The sequence below is a fragment of the Sapajus apella genome, unplaced genomic scaffold, assembly GCF_009761245.1.
Source record: "Sapajus apella isolate SASKATOON/1434 unplaced genomic scaffold, GSC_monkey_1.0 scaffold54, whole genome shotgun sequence".
NCBI lineage: Eukaryota > Metazoa > Chordata > Mammalia > Primates > Cebidae > Sapajus > Sapajus apella.
In genome coordinates, this window is record NW_022436994.1 from 14,067,751 (window position 1) to 14,095,361 (window position 27,611).

Sequence of the window (27,611 nt, forward strand, 5' to 3'; positions counted from 1 at the left end):
GATATTATATCCCAGGGAATTAGTTGGTCTATATTCAAAACATGTATTTCAACTTTTTTTTGTTTTAGCTATCTCCTACAGGAAGGATTCTACTTTTTGGAAAATAAAACAAGCCCCCTCCTCCCCAAAAAATAAAGAAAACAAAAAGCCCTAGGGTGAAAAATCATCCTAAATTGGATTAAGCTCAAAGCAAACAGCAAAACCTTAACTCAGAAGTACCAGTCCGATTCGACTGTAAACATTTACCTATTCACTTTTCATTTTCCTCAAGAAGTCTTGGTATTTCTTACAAATAGGCCATTGCAAACTGGCCAGATTCAACTTAAAATTTTATCACTGAATTTCCAGTTGTTTGATTTCTCTCCAGAACCATCCCTATCCAAATTTCAATTTAAAATTTCAAAAAGACACTCAAATTTTCATGCCTTACATTCACTTGAGTTCAATTTAGATACAGCTGAGGAAAGCAAATACCACTAGCTTCTCTAGACATTTAAAACATCTTGCTCACTGTCAGCACACTAGAAGTATGATTTAACACTGTTGATGATTATTGATGTACCCCAAGGACTAGACTAGTACTTGGTATGTTGTAGGCACTATGATTTGCTGACAGAATAAAGCTGTGAATCACAACTAGAATTATTACTTTAATTCACATTCCACAAATGATTTTAATCAATAAACTCCTTAAAAATCAGTATTTTAAGGTTTCACAAGTGACCTGCAACTCTCCCAACAAATAATGAAGACATGGGACATACTGAGTTGCATGCAGAAAAACCTGCTGTGTAAGTAAGTGCAAAAGATAATTTCACATGGGAGAAGATACTTTCTTCTTTTGGCAGGTCAAATCTTTTCTATTTTTATCTTAACTTGCAATCTGACTTACCTGCTTTTTTCAAAAAAACTTAAGCAATATTACGTGTTCCTTAGATTTCACTCAAATTTTCAGTAATGACTGCTGTTATTACAACCTATAGTACTAGTGATTTCCCAACTTTGTCCTATCAATCCAAATTCACTGAATTAAAGTATTAAATACTATGGAAGGAAGCATTAAGAGTTTTGACTATCATATTTCATCAATTATAAGACAAATATTTTCATATAACATGTCTGAATCTGGGATGTAGCTTACAATTGATAAAATCTTAGCACTGTATTGTAGCTTAATTGGCAACATCTTTTTCCTAAGGGATACATAAAAGACTGGTATGTCTCACATGCAATGATGTCTTAGGATAATATTAGTTCAAATTTTCAATTTCAAAGCAACGATTTCCCTGTCCTCCCAGCCGCTCTCCCAACATGTCACTGAAATGTTTGATTAGAAAAACTATCCAAACACAGTTCAATTTTATATAAAATATTTAATTTTTGAAACACAGGCTATTCATGTCACATAAATATCTTCAATTGTAGGTTAGCTGCTTATGGTCAGCAGAATTATCAAGTGTGACTATTAAGAATAACTTAGATACTGTCACTTATAGGAAAGCCTAAAGCTCTAAGACTCACCATATTAAAATTTCAGATACTTGAATACTGTTGCTATTTTGCTAATTTCAAAATATTTCTTCACTTCCTGCAATGTAGTTTATAAGTTGTTAGTAATCAATATTCAAATAAAAGCAAAATATTTTTTTCTTCCATTCATTTCTTTCTCCCCAATGACAAAAAGATTCCATCAAAAAATAAAATGGTCAACTGATACCAACTTATTTTACAGTAGTAAAATGGTAAATTATCCTCTTTAAAATAGTCTTACTGTCATCAAACTACAATGCTTCCCACATTGTTTTGAAATGAAGGTTCATAAGTTAGAGGGCACAGGGTTAACTGACTTTAGAAGTGGAGCAATATATATTCTGTAACAGTTGTTCCAATTTAAGATTCCAATAAAAAAAAAAATAAGTTACCAGAACAGTTAATGAACAAAATGATTAATTGGCACAACTCTTTAACTACCAGTCAATTTTTCCATTTAGTAATAATGGAAACGCTGGTTATTTACCTTTGGTTCCTTTCTAGAATTATTATAATTGTGTGTGTATGTGTGAGAGTGAGTGTGCACGCAGTGAGACTCCACACCATTAGTTTAAATAAGGATTACTCCATTCTTTGATGCTCTTTATAAAAAAAAAAAAAAAAAGTTAAAATGAACTAAAATTGTTGCTCTGAGTCTGGCAGAAGTCATGATCAACTTTATAGAAGGTGACAGGAAGGAATATAAAAGTTCTCATTGCCTTTTCTTTTTGCTTCAATAAATTCAATGTAGGCAATGTTTCTAGTTAACAAGTGAATAGAACTGACTTTCTTAAAATGGCAATTACGTAACTTAAAATATGGTATTTGCCACCCCTCCCCCATGAACTTTAACACATTTATGTAAGTTCTGTTATTAACTCTTGCTTCTATACTATGGCCTCCAATTATCCATGGCAAATGGAAACAGGGACAATATGCCAGCCTGAAAGAAAATGGCACTCTAAAATTCTCGTTGAGCTATTACTTTCAACCATTTAAATGACAAAACTTTTTAGAACTTCTCAGAAGTAACAAAAAGTACTGATTGCAGCTCTTTCCCCTTCTTTGCTCTCACTCCCCTATCAAGAGAAGGTGGTAGTGAAAGGTAACACAGCCCAAAGACAGGCAGAAAAGGAGAAAGTGTGACAGGCAGAGGGAATGGACCTAACAGGAACTGAACAGGCAGCCCCTGAAAACTTGAGAGCTTCCTGCCTTTTCAATGCATTGATTCCCTTGAAAAGACAAATGGGGATAAAAAGTTAACTCTTTTTTTCAGACCTTACCTGTTAAGGCACTTACTTTCCCTCCCCACCCCACCCATAGTTTTCATATAAAACTCACTATTTCATTTGAATGCATTTTGCTAAGCTATGATAATCTGCAAAACAAAGCAAAAATAACATTTACCATTTTTTTTATAAAACTGTTGCATCAAGAGAAAGGTTGTGTTTTATTTTCTGAAATGAGCACAAAGTACACCTTTCACAATAACACTGAAAGCAGGTGCAAAGACTGACAGTGACCTTTGACTAAAGGTAGCTTTGTAAAAAGAAAAATACCAAATAAATCAGTGCCCTTTCTGATTGTTGTAAAACTGGAGGTGGGGAGGGGCTGTTTGTTACATAAAAGTTGGTCCAAACTTACAAAAAAAGCACAAATGTGCATAGTTCAGAAGATCTGCAAGAGGGCCATAAAAGGCTATGTCCCTAAAATTAGCATCCACTTAAAACTGCAAGAATACAAAATAAAATTGTTAACTAGAATTTGTGAAGATGTACAATCGATAGATCTAGTTTTCAGAACAGCATGAATTTAAGCAAAGGTTGTTTTTTTTTTTCTGTCTTTTTTAAACTATTGTATGCAAGACCCTTCTCCACATAAAAATAAAGCTGTTGTTGAATTAATATTATTCAAGTCTCTTGGATTGCTGCCTTAAATTGCAGCTAGAAAAGTCTTTCCAGATAAAAATGATGTGCCTGAGGAAAAACAGATACTCAGTATGGTAACCCTCTGCCTCTACCTCTGCCAGTTGATGTGCTAATATGTCCCCTGTATCCTTGTGAATATCCAGGTCCATGGGCAGGAGAAGTCCAGGTCTGTCCATGCATGAGGCCTGGACCACTTGGGTTTTCCTGTAAGTTACCACCATAGTTATAGTTATGCATCTTTGCTGGCAAAGGATGAGTACTCTCTGGCCCCGTGGAAGGGTCACTGCTGTTTGCCAGGACTGCAATAGGACCATGGCTATATTCAAATCTATGGTCTTTGTCTCCACTAAACAACATGGGACCAGCATTGAGGTAAATGTCTCCATATCCAGCTACTGAACTGGGAAATGACTCAGAAAAGGCAGAAGGCTGAGGTGGACCACCAGAATGAGATGAAGCAGTACTATAGTTATCCAAAGACTGAATATCTGAGTTTCCAATGAAACTACGTCGTTCTAATGGTGGAGCAGAACTGCTTCCTAGACCATCATTGCTAACGTAAGGAGCAGAAGAGAAAGAAGAGGATCCAAAGTTGTCCTTGTAGTCTGAAGTGGACACGTAAGTGTCTCCTGCTTGATAATCAATCCCACCTTCTCTTTTGGGGTCATCCTGGGGCTGATGCTGAGCAAGCAGCTGTAACAGGGCTGCCTTCACTCCAGCATGCGGGTCAGTTAATGAAGAACTAGTGGTGGGTACATGCTGGTTTTCTGTCCGATAATCCAGATCTTCCTCAGTGACTGGTGGTGGTTCAGGAGGCTCAGGAGGTCGTTGGTCAGGAGGCAGAATTCGAGGCCGGTCTGGTTCTGGTGTTAGCTCCAAGATCCTCATATCTTGATGCTGGATGAGGTCATCTTGTCCTAAGTGAAACAGCAAAAACAAGGTCAAAAGTTACCATGGAAAACTGATATTCAAAATACTCAGTGTTTCCTGTAGGTAACCCTAAAGATGATTAGAAGCTCCATCTCTAGCAAAATGTTAAATGAAAAAAACAAAGTTTACAAATACTATGGTAACTGGAAAATTTTACTGTATTTGGCTTCTCTTTAAAACAGTCTCACTATGTCACCCAGACTGGAGTGCAGTGGAGTAATCACAACTCACTGCAGCCTTGACCTCCTGGGCTCAAGTGATTCACCCACCTCAGCCTTCCAAGTAGCTGGAACCACAGGCATGTACCGTGCCCCGTTAACGAAAAAAAAATTTTTTAGAGATGGGGTCTCACTATGTTGTCCAGATAAGCTAATGAATTCCTGGGTTCAGGCAGTCTTCCCAATTCAGCCTCTCAAAGTGCTGTGTGAGCTACCGCACTCAGCCGTAATTTGTGTTTCAAAGGTACTTCACGTATACTGTATTGCCTGAGGAACAAAGGCTACTGTATATATAAATTATGCCTTGGTCAAGCATCCTTTTGTATTTGGAGTTAAATATTATTCCTTAACCATAGGCTTACCTTAGAAATATCTTTACCATTCATAATGAGTTCTAACTCACATGGATACTTTGTTAAAGAATCCATTCCTGGAAGTAAACAGACTAAAAAACCAACCTATTGCCAGTAACCTGAGACTTTTCAGGACATCTTTTAGCAATGTCACTGAACTATATCGTCACCAATGCTGAGCTGACAGTGGAAATGCAGCCGTGTTAGTGGTCTGGTATCTACACACTTACCCGACACCGGAGTGCTAGGTTCTGGAGGTGGCCTGAGTTGTAATGACGCTTCATGTCCCGATCCATTTTCCCTCTCTTCTAGTAGCACATCTTTCTGCTTTGACTGCTGAGCCTTTATTAACTGAGTCAACAGAACTGCAAATGCACTCTGCACAGCCGCCTGGGCAGCATCAGTCTCCACTTTAGGCTGGATGGTCTGAGACGAAGGCTGAATTCCTCCCAACGGTTTCGAAGACTCCTGTTGTGGTGTTGATGGATCTGTCTGTTTTTCACCTGTTGCCAAAATTCCAGCAGGAAGGTTTATTTTATTTAGCTGCTGTTGAGTCTCAGAGTTTACCTTAATGTTCAACACTTGGACAAAATCAGCCATATTAACACTTGTTTTAGACTGTAGTAGGTTTAGTAGAATTGCCAATTCACTGTGGTTTAAGTGCTGTCCAGGGCCTGTTTTTACTAAAGACAAAATTGTATTAATTAGAACTGCCAGAATTCACATCTCCTCCCACTCCCACACCAAAATGGCTCTGTATTAATGTATGAAAATGTACATTTGGGGGAAGAGTGTTTAAGAAATACTGTAAAAAAAAAAAACCTCAAGTCTAGTTAAATATCATGTACGTTTAAGATGTACATAAAAAGAACTGTGGTCAATTTTGAGTAACTTATCTTTGGGGGTAAATACTTCAAAAGGAAAATCAAGATCACTACTAGAAACTCATGTTACGGATTTTACCAGGAAACAGCACATTGTGAATGGGAAATGAATAATGACAGTGATGACAGCTAAGAGTGTCACATACTTTCTAAGCATTTAATATCCATTATTCCTTACAACAACCTTATAAGGCAGGCTCTATTATTAGCTTCCTTTTACTGAGAAGAAGAAACTGACACCCAAAGAGACCTAGCAACTTGCCCAAGGTTAAATATTCTGTAAGTGGCAGAGGTGAGATCTGAATCCAGATATTCTGATTCCAGAATCTGAGCTCTTAACTATACCGTACTTTCTCTAAAATAAAGTTTATTATGTAAAATCTAAGGTTATCTTTGCACTATATTGAAGTTATGACATTTTGCAGATTCTGATAAAATGCCTGTGTTTTTATTCAAATTACCTTTTAAGTAACTCTGGGTAAGTTAGGACTGCCTACAGAAACATGCTTATTATTAATACATGCATATGATAGTATTAACTCATCACCAGTAACATGGATTCAGTTGTTTGCCAATTTTCAGTGTAGACTTGGGATGATTTACACAGGTCCTCATGCAAGCTTATCTGAATCACATATAACAACAAGGCTCAAATGCATATAATACCACATACGATAACTATAAGACTGCAGTGATAAGCAATTCCCATAATCACAGATGACAGACTGATGGAAGAACTCTAAACAACAAAAAACTGATGTTTAATGCTTTTATATTCTCTTTATATATTTTGAGATACTTCTGCAAGTTCTTCTGATGACCTGTGAACATTATTAAGAAACTATGCTGGTTTGCTACACATCAAAAGTCATTTTTCCTTATTTTCATTTCCCTGTTAGCACAGGTAGTCTATCCATGTGAATTCAGGGATGTGTTCTTTAATTGAGGTGCCTCTTTTGCTGAAGGGGTGTTTTCTTATTTCAGCACACTTAACTGATGATGGAGAAGGATTCATCCTTTAAAAAAAAAAAAAAAAATTCTCTCTCTTTTTTTTTTTTTTTTTTGAGACAAAGTCTTGCTCTGTTGCCCCGGCTGGAGTACAGTGGTACGCTATCAGCTCACTGTAACCTTCACCTCCCAGGTTTAAGGAATTCTCCTGCCTCAGCCCCTGCTAGTAGCTGGGATTACAGGTGCAAACCACCATACCTAATTGTATTTTTAATAGAGACTGGTTTTGCCATGTTTGCCAGGCTGGTCTCAAACTCCTGACCTCAGGTGATCCACCCAACTTAGCCTCCCACAGTGCTGGGATTACAGGCATAAGCCACCATGCCCAGTCTGCAATTCTCACTTCTCACTCATGATAATATTGATTTTTCTCTTTTCTCTCTCCTTTTTTTTTTTTTTTTTCCCTACATACGGTCTCATTTTATCATCCAGGCCAGAGTGCAGTGGTGCAATCTCAGCTCACTGCAGCCTTGACCTCCTAGGCTCAAGCAGTCCTCCGACTTCAGTTCCCAAAATAGCTGGGAATATAGGGCTGGCTAATTTTTGTATTTTTTACAGCAATGGAGTTTTGCCATGTTAGCTGGGCTGGTATCGAAATCCTGAACATAAGATCAACTGAGGTCAGGAGTTCGAGAGCAGCCTGACCAACATGGCAAAACCCCATCTCTACTAAAAATACAAAAATTAGCTGAGTGTGTCATGGCATATGCCTGTAATCCCAGCTACTTGGGAGGCTGAGGAAGGAGAATCACCACCTGGGAGGTGGAGGTTGCAGTGAGCCGAGATTGTGCCACTGCACTCCATCCTGGGCAACAGAGACTCTATCTTAAAAAAAAAAAAAACAAAAAAAATTAAATTAAATTTTAAAAAAAGGAAAACTCTCCACCATTAAAATAGGGTTGTAAAGTAAGTTAGAGCAAATTAACAACAAAATGAGCCCAGAAAGGGCAATTCATTTTTTACCAGCTAAAATGAGTAAACAAACAACCCTTTTGTTGTTGTACCAGGTTTAGCAGGGTTTAAGACATCAGTTCCATGAAGTGAACAAGAAATAAAGACCTGAGAGTCTTGCTAAATATGACAACCATTGGCTGAGAAAACGAACCACCATCCAAAATTTCTGTTACTGCCATCTCACATCCTTTTGTTAGCAGGACAAAAATTTTCATGTATAAGGGGAACTCACTATTTCAAGAAAGAATACTTTTGGACAACAAGTAACAATCGCTTTTGGCATTTATAGAATGAGTACTTGAAGTATGCAGTCAAACCAAAGTCAAGTAGTACCTTGTAGACTACATGGGCAAGCATTAATGGTAATCTTTTTAAAGCTTTCTCAGTTAACCTGTTTATCTTTAACCACCAAAAGTTCAGTCTGATCCACATATCTGTTTTAATCAACTAACTGATCAATCAACATTTACTCATCTCTTAAGAACTGCTAGTCTATTTTTTCAAGTTTAATAAGCCACCACACATTCTCTCTCTCTCTCTCTCTCTCTCTCTCTCTCTCATTATTTTATATCAATCTCTGTTAGAACTTAAAGATGAATGTTTCTGGATGCTTTAGGCAAAATGAGGAAGTAGATGTCCTTTTAAAAAAGTTGTTAAATGAATTAAATGATTTTAACACTCTTGACAACATTAAAGAGGCAGACTGTATCAAAAAGCTTACTCTATGACAGATTGAGTCAGAGGATGAAATTTAAGTTTTCCTAAAATAACTAGATATAAGATACCATCCTTTGTTGGTTTGTTTTGAGACAGTCTCGCTCTGTCACCCAGGCTGGAGTGTAGTGTCATAATCTTGGCTCACTGCAACCTCTGCCTCCTGAGTTCAAGCAATTCTTGTGCCTGAGCTTCCCAAGTAGCCGGGATTACAGGTGCATGCCACCACACCCAGCTACATTTTTCCATATTTTTAGTAGAGACAGAGTTTCACGATGTTGTCCGGGCTGGTCTCAAACTCATGAGTGCAAGTGGTCTGCCCAACTTGTCCTCCCAAAGAGCTGGGATTACAGGCGTAAGCCACCATGCCTGACCTTCCCTTCTCATATTGTAAGTTATTTTGGGCGCAAATGCCGGATTCCAATCTTTTAGATTCTTTACTATAATCGGAGAAATTAAAACATTAGGAGTGACATCAGGACATTATCAATGGTATGAAAGAGCTCCCATTATGGTTTTTGGCTGTCTTCTTACAACTTTCTTCCTACTCCTTAAGCATCTGTAGACATTGAATGCTGGGCCTCGATGAGAGTAGTGTTTGTAAAAGACCTACTGACTCCTGCACTAAGAGCAAAAAGGAAATACAGAAATCTGAGGACTTGCCAATCAGGTAATTTGATGCTTCTTTATAAATTACTTTAAGGTTACTTAAAATTGTGGCGTCAACATCAATGAAACTTCTGTACTGGTACAAAGAAATATCTAGTTCAGTGAATAAACATTAATTTTTATCATTAGCCACAAGATGCTTCAACACTGGAGCAATATGATCAGCATTAACCATAAAACAGTGTGAAGGAAACCAACCCATGGAAGCATTACTGACCAGGTGCCACATTTGAGTTGCCCTGAGATTTCAGTTGTGAAGACGGCAGCACACCCTGGGGTGTGTTGGTTCTGCTGTCATCCAAGCCCAGAGACAAGTCCTTTCTGGGGGCTTTAATTGTGGAAACATCATCAGTCATGCCCATCTGTTTCTGTCTTCTTCGCTTTTTACTCCATAACTCATGACAATCTTGCCATAAAGGAAGGCTGAAAAAAAAAAAAAAAAAAAGGAACTATATTGTAAATGGCATTTCTTAACAAAAAATGCTCAAGTTACTATGTAGCACCAAGCCATGCTCCCACCCCAAATAGTTGTTGAAGACATCATAGAATGGCTCTGTAAAACTCCTCCAATAAAAATCATCCTTATTGCCCCACTTCCTTCAGGGCTTGCTTTGTCTTTACAGATAAAACTATTTTTCTTTGGCTTCTGAATAATCAATGAAAAATCATTTATCAAAATTATGAATGAAAAATATATATTCATGAAAATAGGCTACTATGGCTGAGTATGGTGGTGCATGCCTGTAATTCCAGCACTTTGAGAGGCCAAGGCAGGTGGATCATCTGAAGTCAGGAGTTCAAGACCAGCCTGGCCAATATGGCAAAAACCTATTTCTACTAAAAATACAAAAATTAGCCGGCTGTGGTGACAGGCACCTGTAATCCCAGCTACTCAGGAGTCTGAGGAAGGAGAACTCCTTGAACCCAGGAGGTGGAGGTTGCAGTGAGCAGAGATTGTGTGACTGCACTCCAGCCTGGGCAACAAGAGTGAAACTGTGTCTCGGGGGGAAAAAAAAAAAAAAAAAAAAAAAGGCTACTATTACTATTGTTGCAACCTTTCAAAGTCAATTCTTATGATAGTGTATCATACCTTGAAAAACAAAATGAAAAAGAAGGCAGAAAAATATGCCCATTTCCAGCCAGGCACAGTGGCTCACGCCTGTAATGTCAGCACTTAGGGAGGCCAACGTGGGAGGACTGTTTGAGCCCAGGAGTTCAAGACCAACCTGAGCAACATGGTGAAACGCTGTTTTTGCCAAAAACACAAAAACTATGCATGGTGGTGTACACCTGCAGTCCCAGCTACCTGGGAGGCTGAGCTGGGAGGACAGCTTGAGCCTGGGTGGTGGAAGTTGCAGTGAGCTGAGTGCATGCAACTACACTCCAGCCTAGACAACAGAGCCAGACTCTGTCACACAAAAAAGAAAAATATGCCACTTGTAGAAACTAGATATGGGATTTAAAAAAAAAAAAAAAACAAGTAGTAAAGGGCCACGTGCAGCTGCTCACACCTGTAATCCCAGCACTTTGGGAGACTGAGGTGGGCTGATCACTTGAGCTCAGGAGTTCACCAGGCTACACAACATGGCGAAACCCTGTCTCTACGAAAAAATTAGCCACGCGTGGTGACATATGTCTGTAGTCCCAGCTACTCAGGAGGCTGAGGTGGGAGGATGGCTTGAGTCCAGGAGGCAGAGGCTGCAGAGAGCCAAGATCATGCCACTGTACTCTGGCGTGGGTGACAAAGCCAGATCCTGTCTCAGAAGAAAAAAAAAAAAAAAAAAAATGAGTACGGCTAGAACATAATATTTGTGAAGAACTTTATAGTAAAAACTTTTTACTTTTTACTAACTTATTTGCTTATCTATCCAAATGCTCTAGAATTAAACTGATGCTATAGATGAGTTTCAAAATGGGTAATCCAAGGATAGAGTGGCTACAGAGTTGTGAATAACAACTACCAAAATTGCCCACAATTCTTTGTCAATTCTATCTTAAAGTAACTTCATACAACTGGTAACACTAGAAAATAACTTTTGCTTAAAGATACAAATATTTGACTTATAAATGCTTTCTTCTTACCCTAATTGTTTAATGGAACGTTACTATTGTATCTATTTTAAAGATGAGAAACTTGAGGCGTAGAAAGGTGAATAAACTTGCCCAGAATATCTACAAATTCCCTTAAGCAACTTCACCTGGTGATATATACATATAGTCCTCAACCCAGATCTGTTTACCTCTAGGAGGTACATGAAGACTCTTGAAGGGGGATACACCTGGCATTTTTTTAAAGGAATTTCCATATCCATATGTCCACTTTCCTATGCTTAAGCTTTGATGATGGCCTGCCTGTTCAAGCAAGTTCTTCTATCATATCTCCTCTTTCACAATTACTCATGTTATAAAATAAAGGCAGATGCAACAATATGGTTGAATCTTAGCAGTATTAGTTTAAAAAGTCATTCCCAAAATATTACAAACAGCATGACACTTTTATAAAATTAACTAAAATTTTAAAATATAACCTTTTATGAGTACATACAGATGGCAACAAAAAATATATACAAAAGAAAACAGGGATGATGGTTACCTCAGGTGAAAGAAGGCAAGGGGATACGCTGGAGGGGATAGGGGTAATATGATTAAAGTATGTTATTTTCAAGGTTCTAGCTTTTGTCTGGTAGGTTCATGGCTGCTTATTAACTTTATTTTAAAAAAACTAAAGTAACTAAAATAAATAAAAGAGAGCCATGCATGGACCAATGATGAGTGACACAAAGATTATGATTAAACCAAGTCTATGCACCTGAGGTCCAAAAACAAAACAAAGGCATACCTCTCAGCCATCTTACTATGATGCATTGCCTCAGCGTGTAAAAACCTCCTGGAGTAACAAACAAAGGGACAATTTGAAATATCGATATTGGGAAGCTTTCAGGCATCATAAACCCGCCAAAGACTTTCCTTTCTAAGTATGTGTATGAGGAGATACGGGCCTTAGCCTCTGTTGGGATACCTTAAATTCAGATATACTGTAGTACTGCAGAGTACGGTACTGAAGTGATTCCACCTTTCCATCCTGAAGCTTGCTCTTGAAGGAGGGCCCCATGAAAGCAAAGCAATCCATTAAAAAGAGCTTTTGTTCCCTCCACAATTTATAAGTAAGAGATGCTTTTCTTTTTTTTCCTTTTTTTTTTTTTTGAGATAGAGTCTTGCTCTGTTGCCCAGGCTGGAGTGCAATGGCACAACCTCGGCTCACTGCAACTTCCGCCTCCCAGGTGCAAGCAATTCTCCTGCCTTGGCCTCCCCAGTAGCAGGGATTTCAGGGGCACACCACCATACCTGGCTAATTTTTGTATTTTTAGTAGAGACAGGGTTTCCTCATGTTGGCCAGGCTGGTCTCGAACTCCTGACCTCAAGTGATCTGCCTGCCTCGGCCTCCCAAAGTGCTGGGATTACAGGCATGAGCCACTGTGCTTAGCCCTCTTAAAAGTAACAGATTCTTTATGGATGATCTTAACATTCATCTTTACAAAAGGTAAACTTCATCCAACAAATAGCTAAAATAGTACAGGTTACTAATGCCGACACTTTCAGATGAATCAGGAATGTTTTCCAGATAACCAAACTTTTATTTGCTTTCTTAAAGGTTCAAATGCCAGCTCAGTCTCTTACTTGGTGTGTCTTAGGCATGCAACTTGACCTCTATGCCTCATTTTCCTTATCTTTAAAAATGGGATTAACAATACTATCTACTTCATGGGGAAGAGGTACTGTATGTTAACATTTGTAAGCTCTTGGGCAGTGCCTCTTACAAAGTAGGCAAAATATTAATTCATGTTTGATATCATTGGTCATAATTCAATTAGGTAGTTTACAACTATTTCCATCAAATCACATCATGAAATATTTATTCTAGTGGCAACTGATATTTTGTCTTATAAATGGCTTAATGCTTTTTACTTGCTGTTAAAGAAAGCTTACGAGCTGGCTGCTAGTCTAATTCACTTTCTAGTTATATTTACTTTAGGTTTGAAAGGGCATCTAATGCAATTAATGGAGTTATTTCTGATTTTGTTTGTTTTTGAGACAGAGTTTCACTCTTGCCACCCAGGGTGGAGTGCAATTGTGTGATCTCAGCCCACTGCAATCTCTGCCTCCCAGGTTCAAATGATTCTTGTGCCTCAGCCTCCCAAGTACTTGGGATTACAGGCATGTGCTACCATACCCGGTTAATTTGGTATTTTTAGTGGAGACAGGGTTTCACCATGTTGGCCTGGTTGGTCTCAAACTCCTGACCTTAGGTGATCTACCCACCTCGGCCTCCCAAAGTGCTGGGATTACAGGCATGAGCCACTGTACCCAGACTTTCTTCTGAGACAGGGTCTCATTTGTTGCCCAGGCTGGAGTGGTGACACTATCTCAGCTCATCGCAACCTCCGCCTGAGCCCGAAATTCTTGTTTCTCAACTGACTTGGTAGTTGCGAACATAGCCATGTACCACCACGCTTTTTTTTTTTTTTTTTTTTTTTAAATTTTAAGATGGAGTCTCATTCTGTTGCCAGGCTGGAGTGGAGTGGTGGGATCTCGGTTTACTGCAATCTTTGCCTCCTGGGTTCAAGTGATTCTCCTGCCTCAGCCTCCTGAGGAGCTGGGACTACAGGCGAGCACCACCACGCCCAGCTAATTTTTTTTGTACTTTTAGTAGAGATGGGGTTTCACCATGTTTGCCAGAATGGTCTTGATCTCTTGACCTCGTGATCTGCCCACCTCAGCCTCCAAAGTGCTAGGATTAGAGGGTGAGCCACTGAGCTCAGCCTGATTTTTCTATTTTTAGTAGAGAAAGGGTTTCACAATGTTGGCCAGGTGGGTCTCAAACTCCTGGCCTCAAGTGATCCATCTACCTCGGCATCCCAAAATGCCGGAATTACAGGCATGAGCCACCACCACTGTGCCCAGCCTATATCTGATTTTTAAATACCCCGCTCTCTCATTTGATTATTCTTAAAAAATTGATCAAAAGAGCTTGATACATCTTCCAACGTTCTAAAGGAATACAAATGCTTTTCTTCATAGTCCTTACCTCCTAAGTAATTTATAATTTTAACTACTCATTACATCATATTATAAAATACAGATATATTTTGTTGTTTATAAAATGTTTTTATTTAAATATTAGATCAATCTGATCACCTTTATTTGAATGCTTTAGTAATGTATGTAATGAGATTCATTCAGAATTTGTTATAGATAGCTTACAGAATTTTCCTCAAATGTGTGTTAACATGTTTGTTTTTAATTAAAAAAAAATGCAGTCAAGTGTGTTCTGATAAAATTAAATCTGATTTAGGTGATTTGTTTTACAATAAGGACACAGTTTATAATTTGATTATAAGGCAGGCATTTCCCATAAATTGAGTGGAACAAACCTATATAGTTCCAAGGTTTTGGCAAAATACTTAAAAAAAACATCATTAAGAAACAATTTTAAAAATGGATTGGCAAAGTAACAGTGACACTACATGCTGATTTCCTAATCTTTTTTAAGTATACGAGATTAAACAAGCGCTATGAAAAGAAAAGGTAGAAGTACTAGAAAATGTCTTAAGTATTGGTAAGAGAACTAAAAAAGCAAGTAATTACTAGATAAAAAAAATCATTCTGTGGATCATGTGATCTCTAATTTTTCATCTTTTTTTTTTTTTTTGTAAAGACAGTGTCACTATGTTACCCAGGTTGGTCTCAAACTCCTGGCCTCAAGCAATCCTCCTGCCTTAGCCTTCCTAAGTGCTGAAATTAGGCACAAGTCATCATGCCTGGCCTCCAATTCTTTACTATTAACAAAACTGAAGGAGAAAGAATCTTAACTTGACACCTGGAAGACGTCATTAGAATCTTTTTTTTTTTTTTTTTTTTGAGACAGAGTCTCACTCTGTCATCCAGGCTGGAGTGCAGTGGTATGATTTCAGCTCACTGCAGCCTCCACTTCCCAGGCTCAAGCAATTCTCATGCCTCAGCTGCTGGGATTACAGGCATGTGCCACCATGCCTGGCTATTTTTTTTTTTTTTTTGCATTTTTAGTACAGACGGGGTTTCACTATGTTGTCCAGGGTGGTCTCGAACTTGTGTACTTAAGGGATTCACCCGCCTTGGCCTCTCAAAATGCTGGGATTACAGGCATCAGCCACTGCACCCGGCCTAAAATCACTTTCTTTTTGAGACAGAGTCTTACTCTGTCACCCAAACTGGAGTGCAGTGGTGTGATCTTGGCTCACTGCAATCTCTGCCTCCCAGGCTCAAGTGATTCTCCTACCTCAGCCTTCCCAGTAGCTGGGATTACAGGCACAGGCCACCATGCCCAGCTATTTTTTTTATTTTTAGTAGAGCCAGGGTTTTGCCATGTCGACCAGGTTGATCTCTAACTCCTGGCCTCAAGTGATCTTCCCACCTCAGCCTCTCGAAGTGCTGGGATTACAGGCTTGAGCCATCGCGCCCAGCCTTAAAATCTTTTTTTTTTTTTTTTTTTGAGATGGAGTCTTGCTCTGTGGCCTAGGCCAGAGTGCAGTGGTGCGATCTTGGCTCACTGCAACCTCCACCTCCTGGGGTCAAGCAATTCTCTGCCTCAGCCTCTCGAGTAGCTGGGATTACCGGCACCCACCACCACGCCCAGCTAATTTTTGTATTTTTAGAAGAAACGGGGTTTCACCATATTGGTCAGGTGGTCTTAACTCTTGACCTCGTAATCCACCTGCCTTGGCCTTTCCAAGTGCTAGAATTACAGACATGAGCCACTGCGCCTGGCCTAAAATCATTTTTGATGAAAGACTTTTCACACATGTCAAAGGAGTTCCAATAACTCAGTGATGGTGTAACTATGACAAAACTCCTTACATTCTCAAATACTTATTTACAAGCATACTTATAAAAATAAAAAACAAAATTGCAATTAATGTGGAAATATGTCTCATTCTAGAATAAGCAGTATTAATCAACAGATATGCAAACTACTTGGGAAAAAAATCTCAGCCCTATCTTTTTCATTAGGTTGTACTTCTAACAAAATTAGTAATTTTTTCTTTCTTTAAAATGTAAATATTCACTACTGGTATTTGCAAGGACAATTCAATCAAGGAGAGCGTTATAATCACAGGAAATGTTATGAAATTTAATTTCCATTTATATAAATGTACTGGTTTTTTAAAATATATAATATAGTAATTAATAAAATACTTTCAAGCATAAATATATGTTACATTAGAATAAAAGCCTATAGGAGTAACCTAAGTTCAAGATGAAAATAGGACAGTGTACACTGCTCAACATTTTCTAAGTAATTATTGGTGGATATCAAAATGCTATGATAGTTGCCTTCCACTTGAGACATTTACAAGAGTTATGTAACTGTTCTACTTAAAAATGTCAGCATTTACTATGTTGATATTTTAAAGTAGAGTGGTTACATCTCTTGATCAAAGCTACCATTACCAAGAATAATGGTACAAAATAACATTATGTTCTCTTGAACATAATGATCATAGAGCAGGGTCACCATCTAGGTTATATTCTTGCCCACAAACTGTTAATCTAATTATGATTTTAAAAACACAATCGAATCCCAATTGTGAAGTATTTTACCAAACAGCTAGCTTGGAATCTTTAGAAATGTTAAATGCCATCAGATCTCTTCCCCAGCGAGTAATTAAAGATGAAAAAAGACATAACAAATAAATAGAATGTTGAACTCTGAAAAATTCTTTATTGAAAAAAAGCCTATAAAGGAAATTATTGGGTCAACTGGGGAAATCTGAATATAGACTGACCATTAAATATTCTCATGCTAAATTTCATATGCTTTATAATGGTATGGTATGCATAAAGAATAAAGTCCTAGTTCTTACAGATAGGGTTAGATATTTATAAGTGTCACCTCCACAATGGATATCCAACTAGTTGAGGAAAAAAGTATAGAGTGATAAAGCAGATGTGTCCAACTATTAATAATTGTTTAATCTAGGTAAAGGACATACATGAATACTCATTGTACTATTCTATTTTTCTGTAGAACTGAAATTTTTCCAAGTCAGAAGTTTAAAAAAAATGTTATTTGAAGGGGTACTGAGCCTAAGTTTTAAGATTACTGATACACACTAAGAAAAAAACAAACATAAAACAATTAATTCAACAGTGAAAGATTCAGGTCCTTCATGATGTCAGATAATAGATCCATTTTGGCTTTCAAATCATCCCATAAAGGACAACTATGTACAGCTCAATAAAAGCTTAATGAAGCTGAATATGAAGGCCTCACAGAAACACAATAAGCACTATCTAACTGATAAGTAGAAGAACCAGGATTTGAACTCCAGAGCCCAGGTCTGTTCATTTAAAATATGCTAATTTTATTACATGAAAATATTTTATTATTATAGATAATATGCTTGCTTTTAATGATGCTCCTTATCATTTTAAACATTACTAAGAAAACGCCGGGCATGGTGACTCACACCTGTAATCCCAGCACTTTGGGAGGCCAAGGCAGATGATCACCTGAGGTCAGGAGTTCAAGACCAGCCTGACCAATATGATGAAACCCCGTCTCTACTAAAAATATAAGAATATGCCATTTGTGGCGGTGCACGCCAGTAATCCCAGCTACTCAGGAAACTGAGACAGGAGAATCACTTGAACCAGACAGGTAGAGGCTGCAGTGAGCCGAGATATTGCCACTGCACTCCAGTTTGGGTGGCAGAGCAAGACTTTGTCTCAAAAAAAAAAAAAAAAAAAAAAAAAAAAAAAATATTACTAAGAAAATACCTACAAGGTTTCTAGATCCTGTCAAGGAGATGCAAATGAACTGTTTTTCCTTTACCCCTTCTTCAAGTCAATCCTAGAGCAGTAACAGGAGCCATGTGGAGGTAAAGGTTCAAGAGAAGCCAGCTATTTTGACTCCCAAACTCTGTATATTTCCCCCATCAGACAATATTTCCTTTCATACAGGCTTCTGATACTAATAGTCTTTCATTCAATGATAAGAAATATATATTGTATAGTATGCTGTAAATAAAGTATTTTCGAAACCTCTCTTTCTTATTGGACTAATGTGAATTTGAGAGCTGGCTGTACCCTTTACTAGATTTGTATTCCTGGGCAAGTTTCTTAACCTCTCTGAGCCTGCTTCCTCCTCTGTAAAATGGTGATGGTAATAATACTAATACCTACCTTACAAGATTATAAAGATTAATGTAATACATGAAAAAATGCTTAGCATAGCACTCAAAATTTTAGCTATGCACTACTACTAGTAGTGTATTCAGTAGAATTAGTATTAGAATAGCAACAGCAGTAATATTTTATTAGAGTTGAAATATATTATTAAATCTTGAGGTCAATCAAGCTTAAAATTAGCTAGAAGCCAGCTGTTTTGCTAGTCCTATGGGTAAACATTAAGCAAGCACCTGTAACCCAGATGTGCAAATTATGTGTATTACTGCTGTTTTATCTTTCTTTTGATTATATTTCTTTTCTCATAACCAGGCATGAAATATCATTATATATGTTATTAAAACTGTGTATGTGGAAGCTAATATAATAAAAAGTCACTTACTCTGGTGGAGGCATTTTTGAGGGTTCCACATCTCGGAGGAACTCGCACTGAAGAGCCTGTTCAGCAGTGCAGCGCTTACTAGGATCCAAGGCAAGCATGTAATCGAATAAGTCTAATGCAGCTGCAGGAATACTAGCATGAGAGGATTATAAAAGTCAGGTATGTTCTTTAGACACAAGTTTATGTTTCTTTAGGAGCTTAAATTATTTTTAATTAAATTTTAAAACTAAAACTAAGGAAATTTAAAAATAATTTTAGTTAACATTTTATAGTATGTGCGTAATACTTTATTCCAATAAATCTCAATTTTTCTTTTGAATAAATATTTCATTATTTATAAATAATTTTTGTAACCATTCAGCAAGCAATACTATATATTATTACTACATGGGAAATTTGCTGTTATTACACAAATTAAGAACTGCACAGTTGGTTTTTTCTAAAGCAAAATGAAAACTTGAGCTCAAGTAACTTGACACTGTTCCAGTAATATTTAAATGGTCTTACTAAAGTTCTTTCATGTAAGCACCAAATCAAACACACAACCTGAAATCACTGATTCCATAATAATGGTAAAATGGTAATCTGCATGTAGCAAACAGAACTCAAAATTAAATGCCCTAGGAGAATTACAGGTTTACCTCAGAACACTAGAGAATTGGCTAACATTTATAATTCACTGGAATTATAAGTAAAACATTCATGCAATATGGATGTTTACACATCCCCTTCTTACAAAACAAATTCTTCTCTTAACTTTCGACGATATTGCTTCTTTGGTTTCATGGTGTTGAAATATGGTAGTTTGATTACATCAGGCCACACTGCAGGACATGGACTCCCACATATTCGGCTAAGCAACACATAAAAAGTAGTACATCATTATAAACTACCTAAAGAATACATATAACTGTTATACAAAGTATCAGCTCATTTTTTAAATACACAAAAATTGAAGCCTTCGTCTATAAAAAGTTTTGTTATATTTTTTTTTGAGACAGAGTCTCACTCTGTCACCCAGGCTGGAGTGTAATGGTGCAATCTCAGCTCACTGCAACCTCTGCCTCCTGGGTTCAAGTGATTCTCCTGCCTCAGCCTCCTGAGTAGCTGGGATTATAGGCATGTGCCACCACAGCCCAGCTAGTTTTTGTATTTTCAGTAGAGACAGGATTTCCCCACGTAGGCCAAGCTGGTCTCGAACTCCTGGCCTCAAGTGATCTACCTACCTAGGCCTCCCAAAGTGCTGGGATTACAGGCATAAGTCACCCTGGCTCCCGTTAAATATTTTAGTCATCCCAATTTAATTAATTGAGAAATTAATTTATTTTCAGTGGGTACTTCTAACAATCCAAGCATTCCAATTCTTAGGGAGGATTTTCATATTTGCAAAATAAAATCTTAAAATATGATGACGCTCAAAATATGTGACCTATACTTTAATACCAATATAAAAATTTATGCAAATAAAGAAATAGAGTTTAGTATATGTCCCTCTCTGGTTTTTTGGTACCTGTCACTCCTCCTTCCCATGAATATAAGGCAGGCTACAATAGCAGCAGAAACAGATTCTTATATGACCTAAGGAAGGTAACTGTAAAGACTACTGCTAACTGCCATCAATGGAAGCACCCTAAACATAACACTCTTGAAACATTGAAGTTCTTCCATTTAAGTACTGCTGCTGATCTTAAGTTACAAAGAAATTCTAACTGCTTTAATCTGGCTTATCTGTATCTTGAAAAACCCTAATTATTTTGGTATTAACTAGTAAATCTTGTTATGGTAATTTGTAGAAGAAATGCTATAAACAAATAGGCAACTCCAGCTAATAAACATTTAAAAACTGACTTAGTAATATGTAGATGAAAATTTGATTAAATCTACTTATTGGCTAGGTGCGGTGGCTCATACCTGTAATCCCAGCTTTTAGGAGGCCGAGGCAGGTGGATCACCTAAGGTCAGGAGTTTGAGACCAGCCTGGCCAACATAATGAAATCCTGTCTCTATTAAAAATAAAAGAAAATTAGCCAGGCATGGTGGTGGGCGCTTGTAATCCCAGCTACTCAAAAGGCTGAGACAGGAAAATTGCTTGAACCTGGGAGGCAGAGGTTGCAGTGCGCCAAGATCATGCCCACTGCACTCCAGCCTGGGCAACAAAGAGCAAAACTATGTCTCAAAAAACAAAAAACAAACCTACTTATGTTTAGTATGCCAAATTTCAAGGATAGCTGTATATTATATATAAAATTGTCAGCTGGACTGCATATTGTAAAAAGAAAATGTTGATGTATCACTGATTCAAAGTAAAAATATTCCATACATACGTAAATATAAATGCACGTATAAATGTATATAAGTAATGGCTAAAGTTGCCAGACATTCTTTTAGCTGAGCTTCAGAATGATACCTCAGAAACATGTATTTATATGAGACCTTTCATGTTTTTAAAGCCATCTATCACTGAAATATACTTTTTGTCTCAATATATTTAACATTTTTATAAACTGAAGCTTTAAAGATATTAAGATCTTATTCTTTGTATAGTTTTACTCTCTTTTGCCTTACAGTCCAATTTTTACAACCTCCTCAACTGTATTCCCTTGGACAGAAGGCCCAACTCCTGTAGCTCTCTAGATCTGGTCCCAATCTGCTTTCCTAGTCTCATTTCCCAATGCATTTCTCCCGACAGGCCACTCCTTCATGTCTATGCTCCTGATGCTTCTCTCTAAATTCTATATAGCTGAATTCTTTTCGCTTCTCAAGATTCAGATCAAAAGTAATCTAATTAACAAGTCTTCTGCATTCCCCATTACCACTCAGAATTACTCTTTGCATGCTACTTGTTTGACATTTTTTTCATCCTGCTTTCTATTTTGGTTGTTTACATCTCTTTTCCTACATTGTAGGTTCAGAAACTATTCCTTGTTTTTGTATACTTTTCCTAGTAACCATGTAAACATAATCAATCAACCCCAGGAAGACTGATGGGCATTACAGTAGAAGTATAAAGCATACTGGAATACAGGAAGTCAGAGATACTTGGAAATTTGCAGAAATGCAAGAAAACGTACTCAAGTTAGAGAACAGGTGAAGAATTTTGGTTATAATTCCAACCATAAATAAACGATAGACAAGTGGAAAATGGAATAAGATAAATATGTTACCAGAAGAGGGAACACAAGCAAAGGCACACAAGTAGCAAAGTATAGACATTTGGGAGGAACACTGTAAACCAGTGTAGGTAGAATACGGGGCTCAGGGGGGCTTAGCTGGAAGCATAACTGGGGTCTACATAACACTGGGTGGGCTTGTCTCTGTATAGACAGGGTTTTGCTATATTGCCCAGGCTGGTCTTGAACTCCTGGCTTCAAGTGATCCTCCCAACTCAGCCTCCTAAAGTGTTGGGATTAGAGGCATGGGCCATTGCACCTAATCCACAATACGGTTCTAAGAAGGTACTTTGCCTAATTATAATGCAGACTTTAGAAGCAAGCTTTAGATTTGAATCCTATCTAACGTTGGTCAAATTACCTTGCTTAGGAATTTGCTCCTCTTTTGGAAATTTAAGATTTTATTTTGAAGCTATGAAATTAAATGAGCAAGCCTCTCGCCCATTAATAGTCTTTTAATAAATATCAGTTTCATTATACTTAGCTAAAGAATTTCAATTATTATATGTGATATTGAAAGATAACTGAGTACAGAAGTTACCTAACTGAAAGCAGCATACAAGATGGAATAGACATACCAAAGCAGGGAAAGTTCCTAGAAACTAGAGAGGTAGACATAACAGCTGATAACTCAATTTATCAAAATCTGTGCCTGGTGGCCAGTCAGCTACTCCAATACCATTTATTACTGAGATGCATCATATGCTAAGGTATTAGCATATGATAAATCCCCAATTATCTGAGGTCTACTTTGGTAATCTACTGTGATCGGATCACTCTACTCCCGTGTCAATACCATATTGTGCTATTAATATTTTTTGAAAGCATGATAGCACATACCTCCTTCTATCCACCTCTTCTCTTCACTTACTCTCCTCAAAATCTTATTGTACAAGAATTATAATCAATATTGTAACACTCCAAAAGAGAATCCTGCTAGGATTCAGCCGCCACTTTGAATTTATAGATTAACTTAGGACTGCTGCATTTACAATGCTTAATATTTGTCTTAGAAATAGTCAATTCTATTTCTTTCCATGTTATATAATTTTTTTCAGTGAGATTTTGTGTATTTCCTTTATGGGTTTTATTTTTTGCTTTAAATTTTTTTTTAAATAGACACAGGGTCCCGCTGTTGCCCAGGCTGGAGTTCAGTGGTGCGATCATAGCTTCTGGTAGCCTCAACCTCCTGGCCTCAAATGATCTTCCTGCCTCAGCTTACCAAACAGCTGAGACTACAGGCATATGTCACTACATCCATCCAATTTGAGACCCAGGCTGTTCTAAAACTCCTAGCTTGAAGTGATCCTCCTGCCTCAGTCTATCAATGTATTGGGACTACAGGTGTAAGCCACTGAGCCCAACCTTAAATATGTTTTTAGCCCATTATATTTTCTAAGCAATTAATTAGAAAAGCTTGGCCAGGCATAGTGAGCCTCTAATCCCAGCACTTTGGAAGGCTGAGGTGGGTGAATCGCTTGAGCCCAGGAGTTCGAGACTAGCCTCAGTAAGATGAGGAAACCCCATCTCTACTAAAAACACAAAATTAGCCAGGCATGGTGTCGAACACCTGTAATCTCAGCTACTTGGGAGGCTGAGGCCAGAGAATAGCTTGAACCTGGGAGGCAGAGGTTGCAGCGAGCCAACAGCGCACCACTACACTCCAGCCTAGGTGACAGAGAGCAAGACTTGGTCAAAAAAAAAAAAAGAAAAGAAAAAGAAAAGAAAGCTTTATTACAGGAAAGGTTTAAAATTTTAAATCCTTTTTTTTTTTTTTTTTTAAGGTAAGATCTCACTCTGTTGCCCAGGCTGGAATGCAGGGGTGCAAACAAGGCTCACTGCAACCTTAACCTCCTGGGCTCCAGCAATCCTCCTGTCTTAGCCTCCCCAAGTGCTAGGATTACAGGTGTGAGTCATCATTCCTGGCCACATACAAAACTTTAATAATAGGTAGCCATCTAAGATCATAGGGTTCCTACCAGTTTTAGTAGTTGTTTCTTTGAGGCATTTCAGATATATAAATCAGAAAACCCATGTTAGAATTCATCTGTATTTTTTCAAATGTATCTTTATGGTATATTATGTGGCAACTCCTAAACAACGTTAAAATGAGAATGACAGTACACAACATTGGGTAACTTTATTTTCTGATTTTAATGGGAGCACATTCGTTGTTTAGTTCTGGGGAGAACGATGCCTTCTGGTCTGAGAAACATATAAGAGAAATATACCCACATACATACCTACAAATTCACATATACTTCCTGTTAAGGAAGCATTCATTTATTCATCTCTACTATGGGTTTTAATTTCTGTGGCTTTTACATTCTAAAAGTACTTTAGTTTATCAGTTTTATTTTTTAGAACTTCAATGATAATCATCATCTGCATTTTCTCCTCGGGCTACTAATATAAATTAGATTAACAGACTTCCTAATACATAATCATCACTGTATTCAAAGGAAGAATATCAGCTGAGCCCAATAAAAGTACTATTATTTCAATCTAATGCTGTATTTTCTACTTGTTAAGTTAGATGTTGTACATCAGTATTCGTATGTGAGACTGATACACAGCAAGTATATGTGAGACTGATATACAGCAAATGGGGTCCAAAGACCACTGAGTGTCCCTTAGACACCTCAAGGTCTGGCAAGTCAAAGTTATTACTAAGCCATTATTTGCCTTTCTCAATGTGTTGATTTGCACTAAATCGTACAAAACCAAACTACCAGCACCTTAAAATGATTCAACTTAGTGGAAACAAACTACATTAGCAGGATGTACTCTTCATTATCATGCAAATTTCAGGCTGGGAGGAAAAGCTAGTTTCACTTAAGAATGCACAAGGCATGACGCAGTGGCTCATGCCTGTAATTCCAGCACTTGGGAGCCCAAGGAGGGCAGATCACCTGAGGTCAGGAGTTCCAGACCAACCTGGCCAACATGGCAAAACTCTGTCTCTACAAAAATTAGCCGGGTGTGGTGGCGTGCACCTGTAGTCCCAGCTACTCAGGAGACTAAGGCAAGAGAACTGCTTGAACCCCAGAGGTGGAGGCTGCAGTGAGCTGAGATCATACCACCACACTCTAGCCTGGGTGACAAAGCAAGACTCTGTCTCAAAAAAAGAATGTACTTGTTGAAGCAGTACAAATTATTAATGGCATTTAATTCTGACATTTGAGTATGGATCTCTTTAATATTCTCTGTGATGAAATGGGAAATACTCATCAGCACTTCTACTGTACAACAAAACATGGTAGTTATCTTGAGGAGATGTGCCTGTGCAATGATTCGACTTGCAAGCTGACATAGCTGCTTTTTTCATGGACCACTATTTTTACCAGCAAAGACAACTAACAAACTATAGTCATTCAAACGTGGGTATTTTCCAGACATTTTCTCAAATAGGAACAAAGTCAGCTTGTCATTTGAAGGAAAATAACAGTATTCATTATCAGTTATAAAATTTGAACTTTCTAGAGAAATTAGAATATTGGAAAACTTATATCTTCCACCGTGCGCTTAAAGCTTCACAATACTGAAAAGCTTTTCTGATGAGATCAGTGGTAGTACGAATTATATAATAAAAGGTGACGTTTGGAAGATCTGTTCAATTCAGTGTACCAGCATTTTTCAAATGACTAACGCATAATGTCACAAAATTATCACAGATAAAAGATCCATTCAAAGTGCAAGACAGAACAATGGATTTCAATATAGTACAGTATAAAATATTCCTTCATATGGTTTCAGATTACACATTACAACTAACCTGTTAAAAACTACCAATCATCTAATTTTTGTGGTTTCTAAGAATAATATGCACCATTACCCAAAAAAGGCTACTGAAAGCAGCACATCACAGATATGAGGATACAAGTATCATGTCTACTAAACCAGTCATTAAAAGATCTGTAAAAATGCAAAACAATGCCACTCATTCCAACAACTTTTATTTTAGAAACTATACTTAATAGACTTTAAAACATGTTAACATATTAAAGTGAATTCATAAATATCTTTAATTTCTAATGTGGTAAAGCTCAATAGATACAATCAAAATAAACAAAAACTCCTGGAATCTTCAATAATTTGAGTATAAAGAAGTTCTGATACCAAAAAGTTTGAGAAGCACAAGTCTACAGAATTTTATGCTATTGGTTTATGAAGGTATACATGCTTTATTTTTTTCAAAAGGAAGTTTCCTTCTTTTCCCGTCTTCTGGAACAACCAAAATCTATTCATTTAAAGTTTAAAAAACTTCACCTGTGTAAACAGGTGAAGGCCTGAGGCTTTGTGTGTACTGGATGGGGTGGCAGAGGGTCAGAGAAAAGGAGGATTCATTTAATTCTAATCTACTTTCTTCACTGACTATAATCCTTCTTATCTCATAAGCAATGTACACTGTGATATAAAGACTCTTTAGCTAAGAAAGCAGAGTTAAAAACGTAACCCTCATGTTTTAAAAAATATATATATATGTATATATGGCTACACAGAGATTTCTGCCTTCATTCATCCCATTTTGTTCCCATGTGTTTTCCATTGTCTTCCTCCATCACTTTTTGTTTTGTTTGAGACGGTCTCACGCTGTTACCCAGGCTCAAGTGCAGTGATGCAATCTTGGCTCACTGCAACCTCCACGTTCTGGGTTCAACAGATTCTCCTGCCTCAGCCTCCCAAGCAACTGGGATTACAGGTGCCAGCTACCATGCCAGGCTAATTTTGTATTTTTGTAGAGATGTGTGTGGGGGGGTGTTTAACCATGTTGGCCAGGCTGGTCTTGAACTCCTAACTTTAAGTAATCTGCCCGCCTCAGCCTCCCAAACTGCTGGGATTACAGGCGTGAGCCACCAGGCCCAGCTCCTCCATCACTTTTTGACCTATGCCACTTCTATTATGAAATGTTTGTAATCTGCCTAAAATACTTTCTGGAACAAAGCAAATTATAAATAAAGTAACTCAATCACTATGGTGTAAAGCCATTTAAAGCAAATTCTGATTAGTGTTACCACTCTTGATCAGTTTTACATGTATTTGTACAGTACTGACAGTAGATCTCATCATTCCTGAGCCTATAGATTAGAGAAACAACCTAGCATTACTGCAAATAAGGTGAGGGAAGAAATATGTACTGAAAACTTATTCACATTTAATTCTTACAACCCTAAGCATGTTATTAGTACCCTTTTACTTTTGCAGAAATAAACTTGGAGCACATGGGATTTACCCTTAATCATAAGAGCAGAGTAGCTGAGCTGGCATTAGAACCCAAGTCTGTAAGATTCTAAAGCCCACACACCTTTCAGTATACTCTGTTGCCTCATTATACTGACTTGTTTATCAGAAACTTCCTTTCATTCTCTTCATGTTTAAAAAGGAATTAATGCTATGAAATCAAAATTGAAGCATCTTATTTTTTGTTTTCTGGGGTTTTTTTTGAGACAAGGTCTTGCTCAGTTGCCCAGACTAAAGCGCACTGGTGCGATCATAGCTCACTGCAACCTCAACCTGTCTGGGTTCTGATGATCCTCATACCGCAGCCTCCCAAGTAGCTCGGACTATAGTTGTGTGCTACCACACCCAGCTGACTTTTGTACTTTTTGTAGAGACAACGTTTGGCCACGTTGCCCAGGCTGATCT

The 27,611-nt window shown here is 37.7% G+C and overlaps 1 protein-coding gene across 2 annotated transcripts in view; it reads right to left on the reverse strand.

Annotated features, from left to right (window-relative positions):
* Positions 1 to 1,353: 1,353 nt before the first annotated feature.
* CDK13 (cyclin dependent kinase 13) overlaps positions 1,354 to 27,611 on the reverse strand; it is a 126,557-nt gene continuing 100,299 nt past the window's right edge. Inside the window, exons 10-14 of one of the 2 annotated variants that reach the window (XM_032244444.1) lie at positions 19,532 to 19,648; positions 18,796 to 18,927; positions 9,406 to 9,611; positions 5,190 to 5,462; positions 1,354 to 4,375 (exon numbers count right to left, since the gene is read on the reverse strand). In XM_032244444.1, coding sequence (XP_032100335.1) covers positions 3,525 to 4,375; positions 5,190 to 5,462; positions 9,406 to 9,611; positions 18,796 to 18,927; positions 19,532 to 19,648 — 1,579 coding nt within the window. In that variant the 3' untranslated portion in view covers positions 1,354 to 3,524. Of the gene's footprint in view, positions 4,376 to 5,189; positions 5,643 to 9,405; positions 9,612 to 18,795; positions 18,928 to 19,531; positions 19,649 to 27,611 lie in introns of both variants that reach the window. The other variant, XM_032244443.1, reaches the window with a different exon arrangement.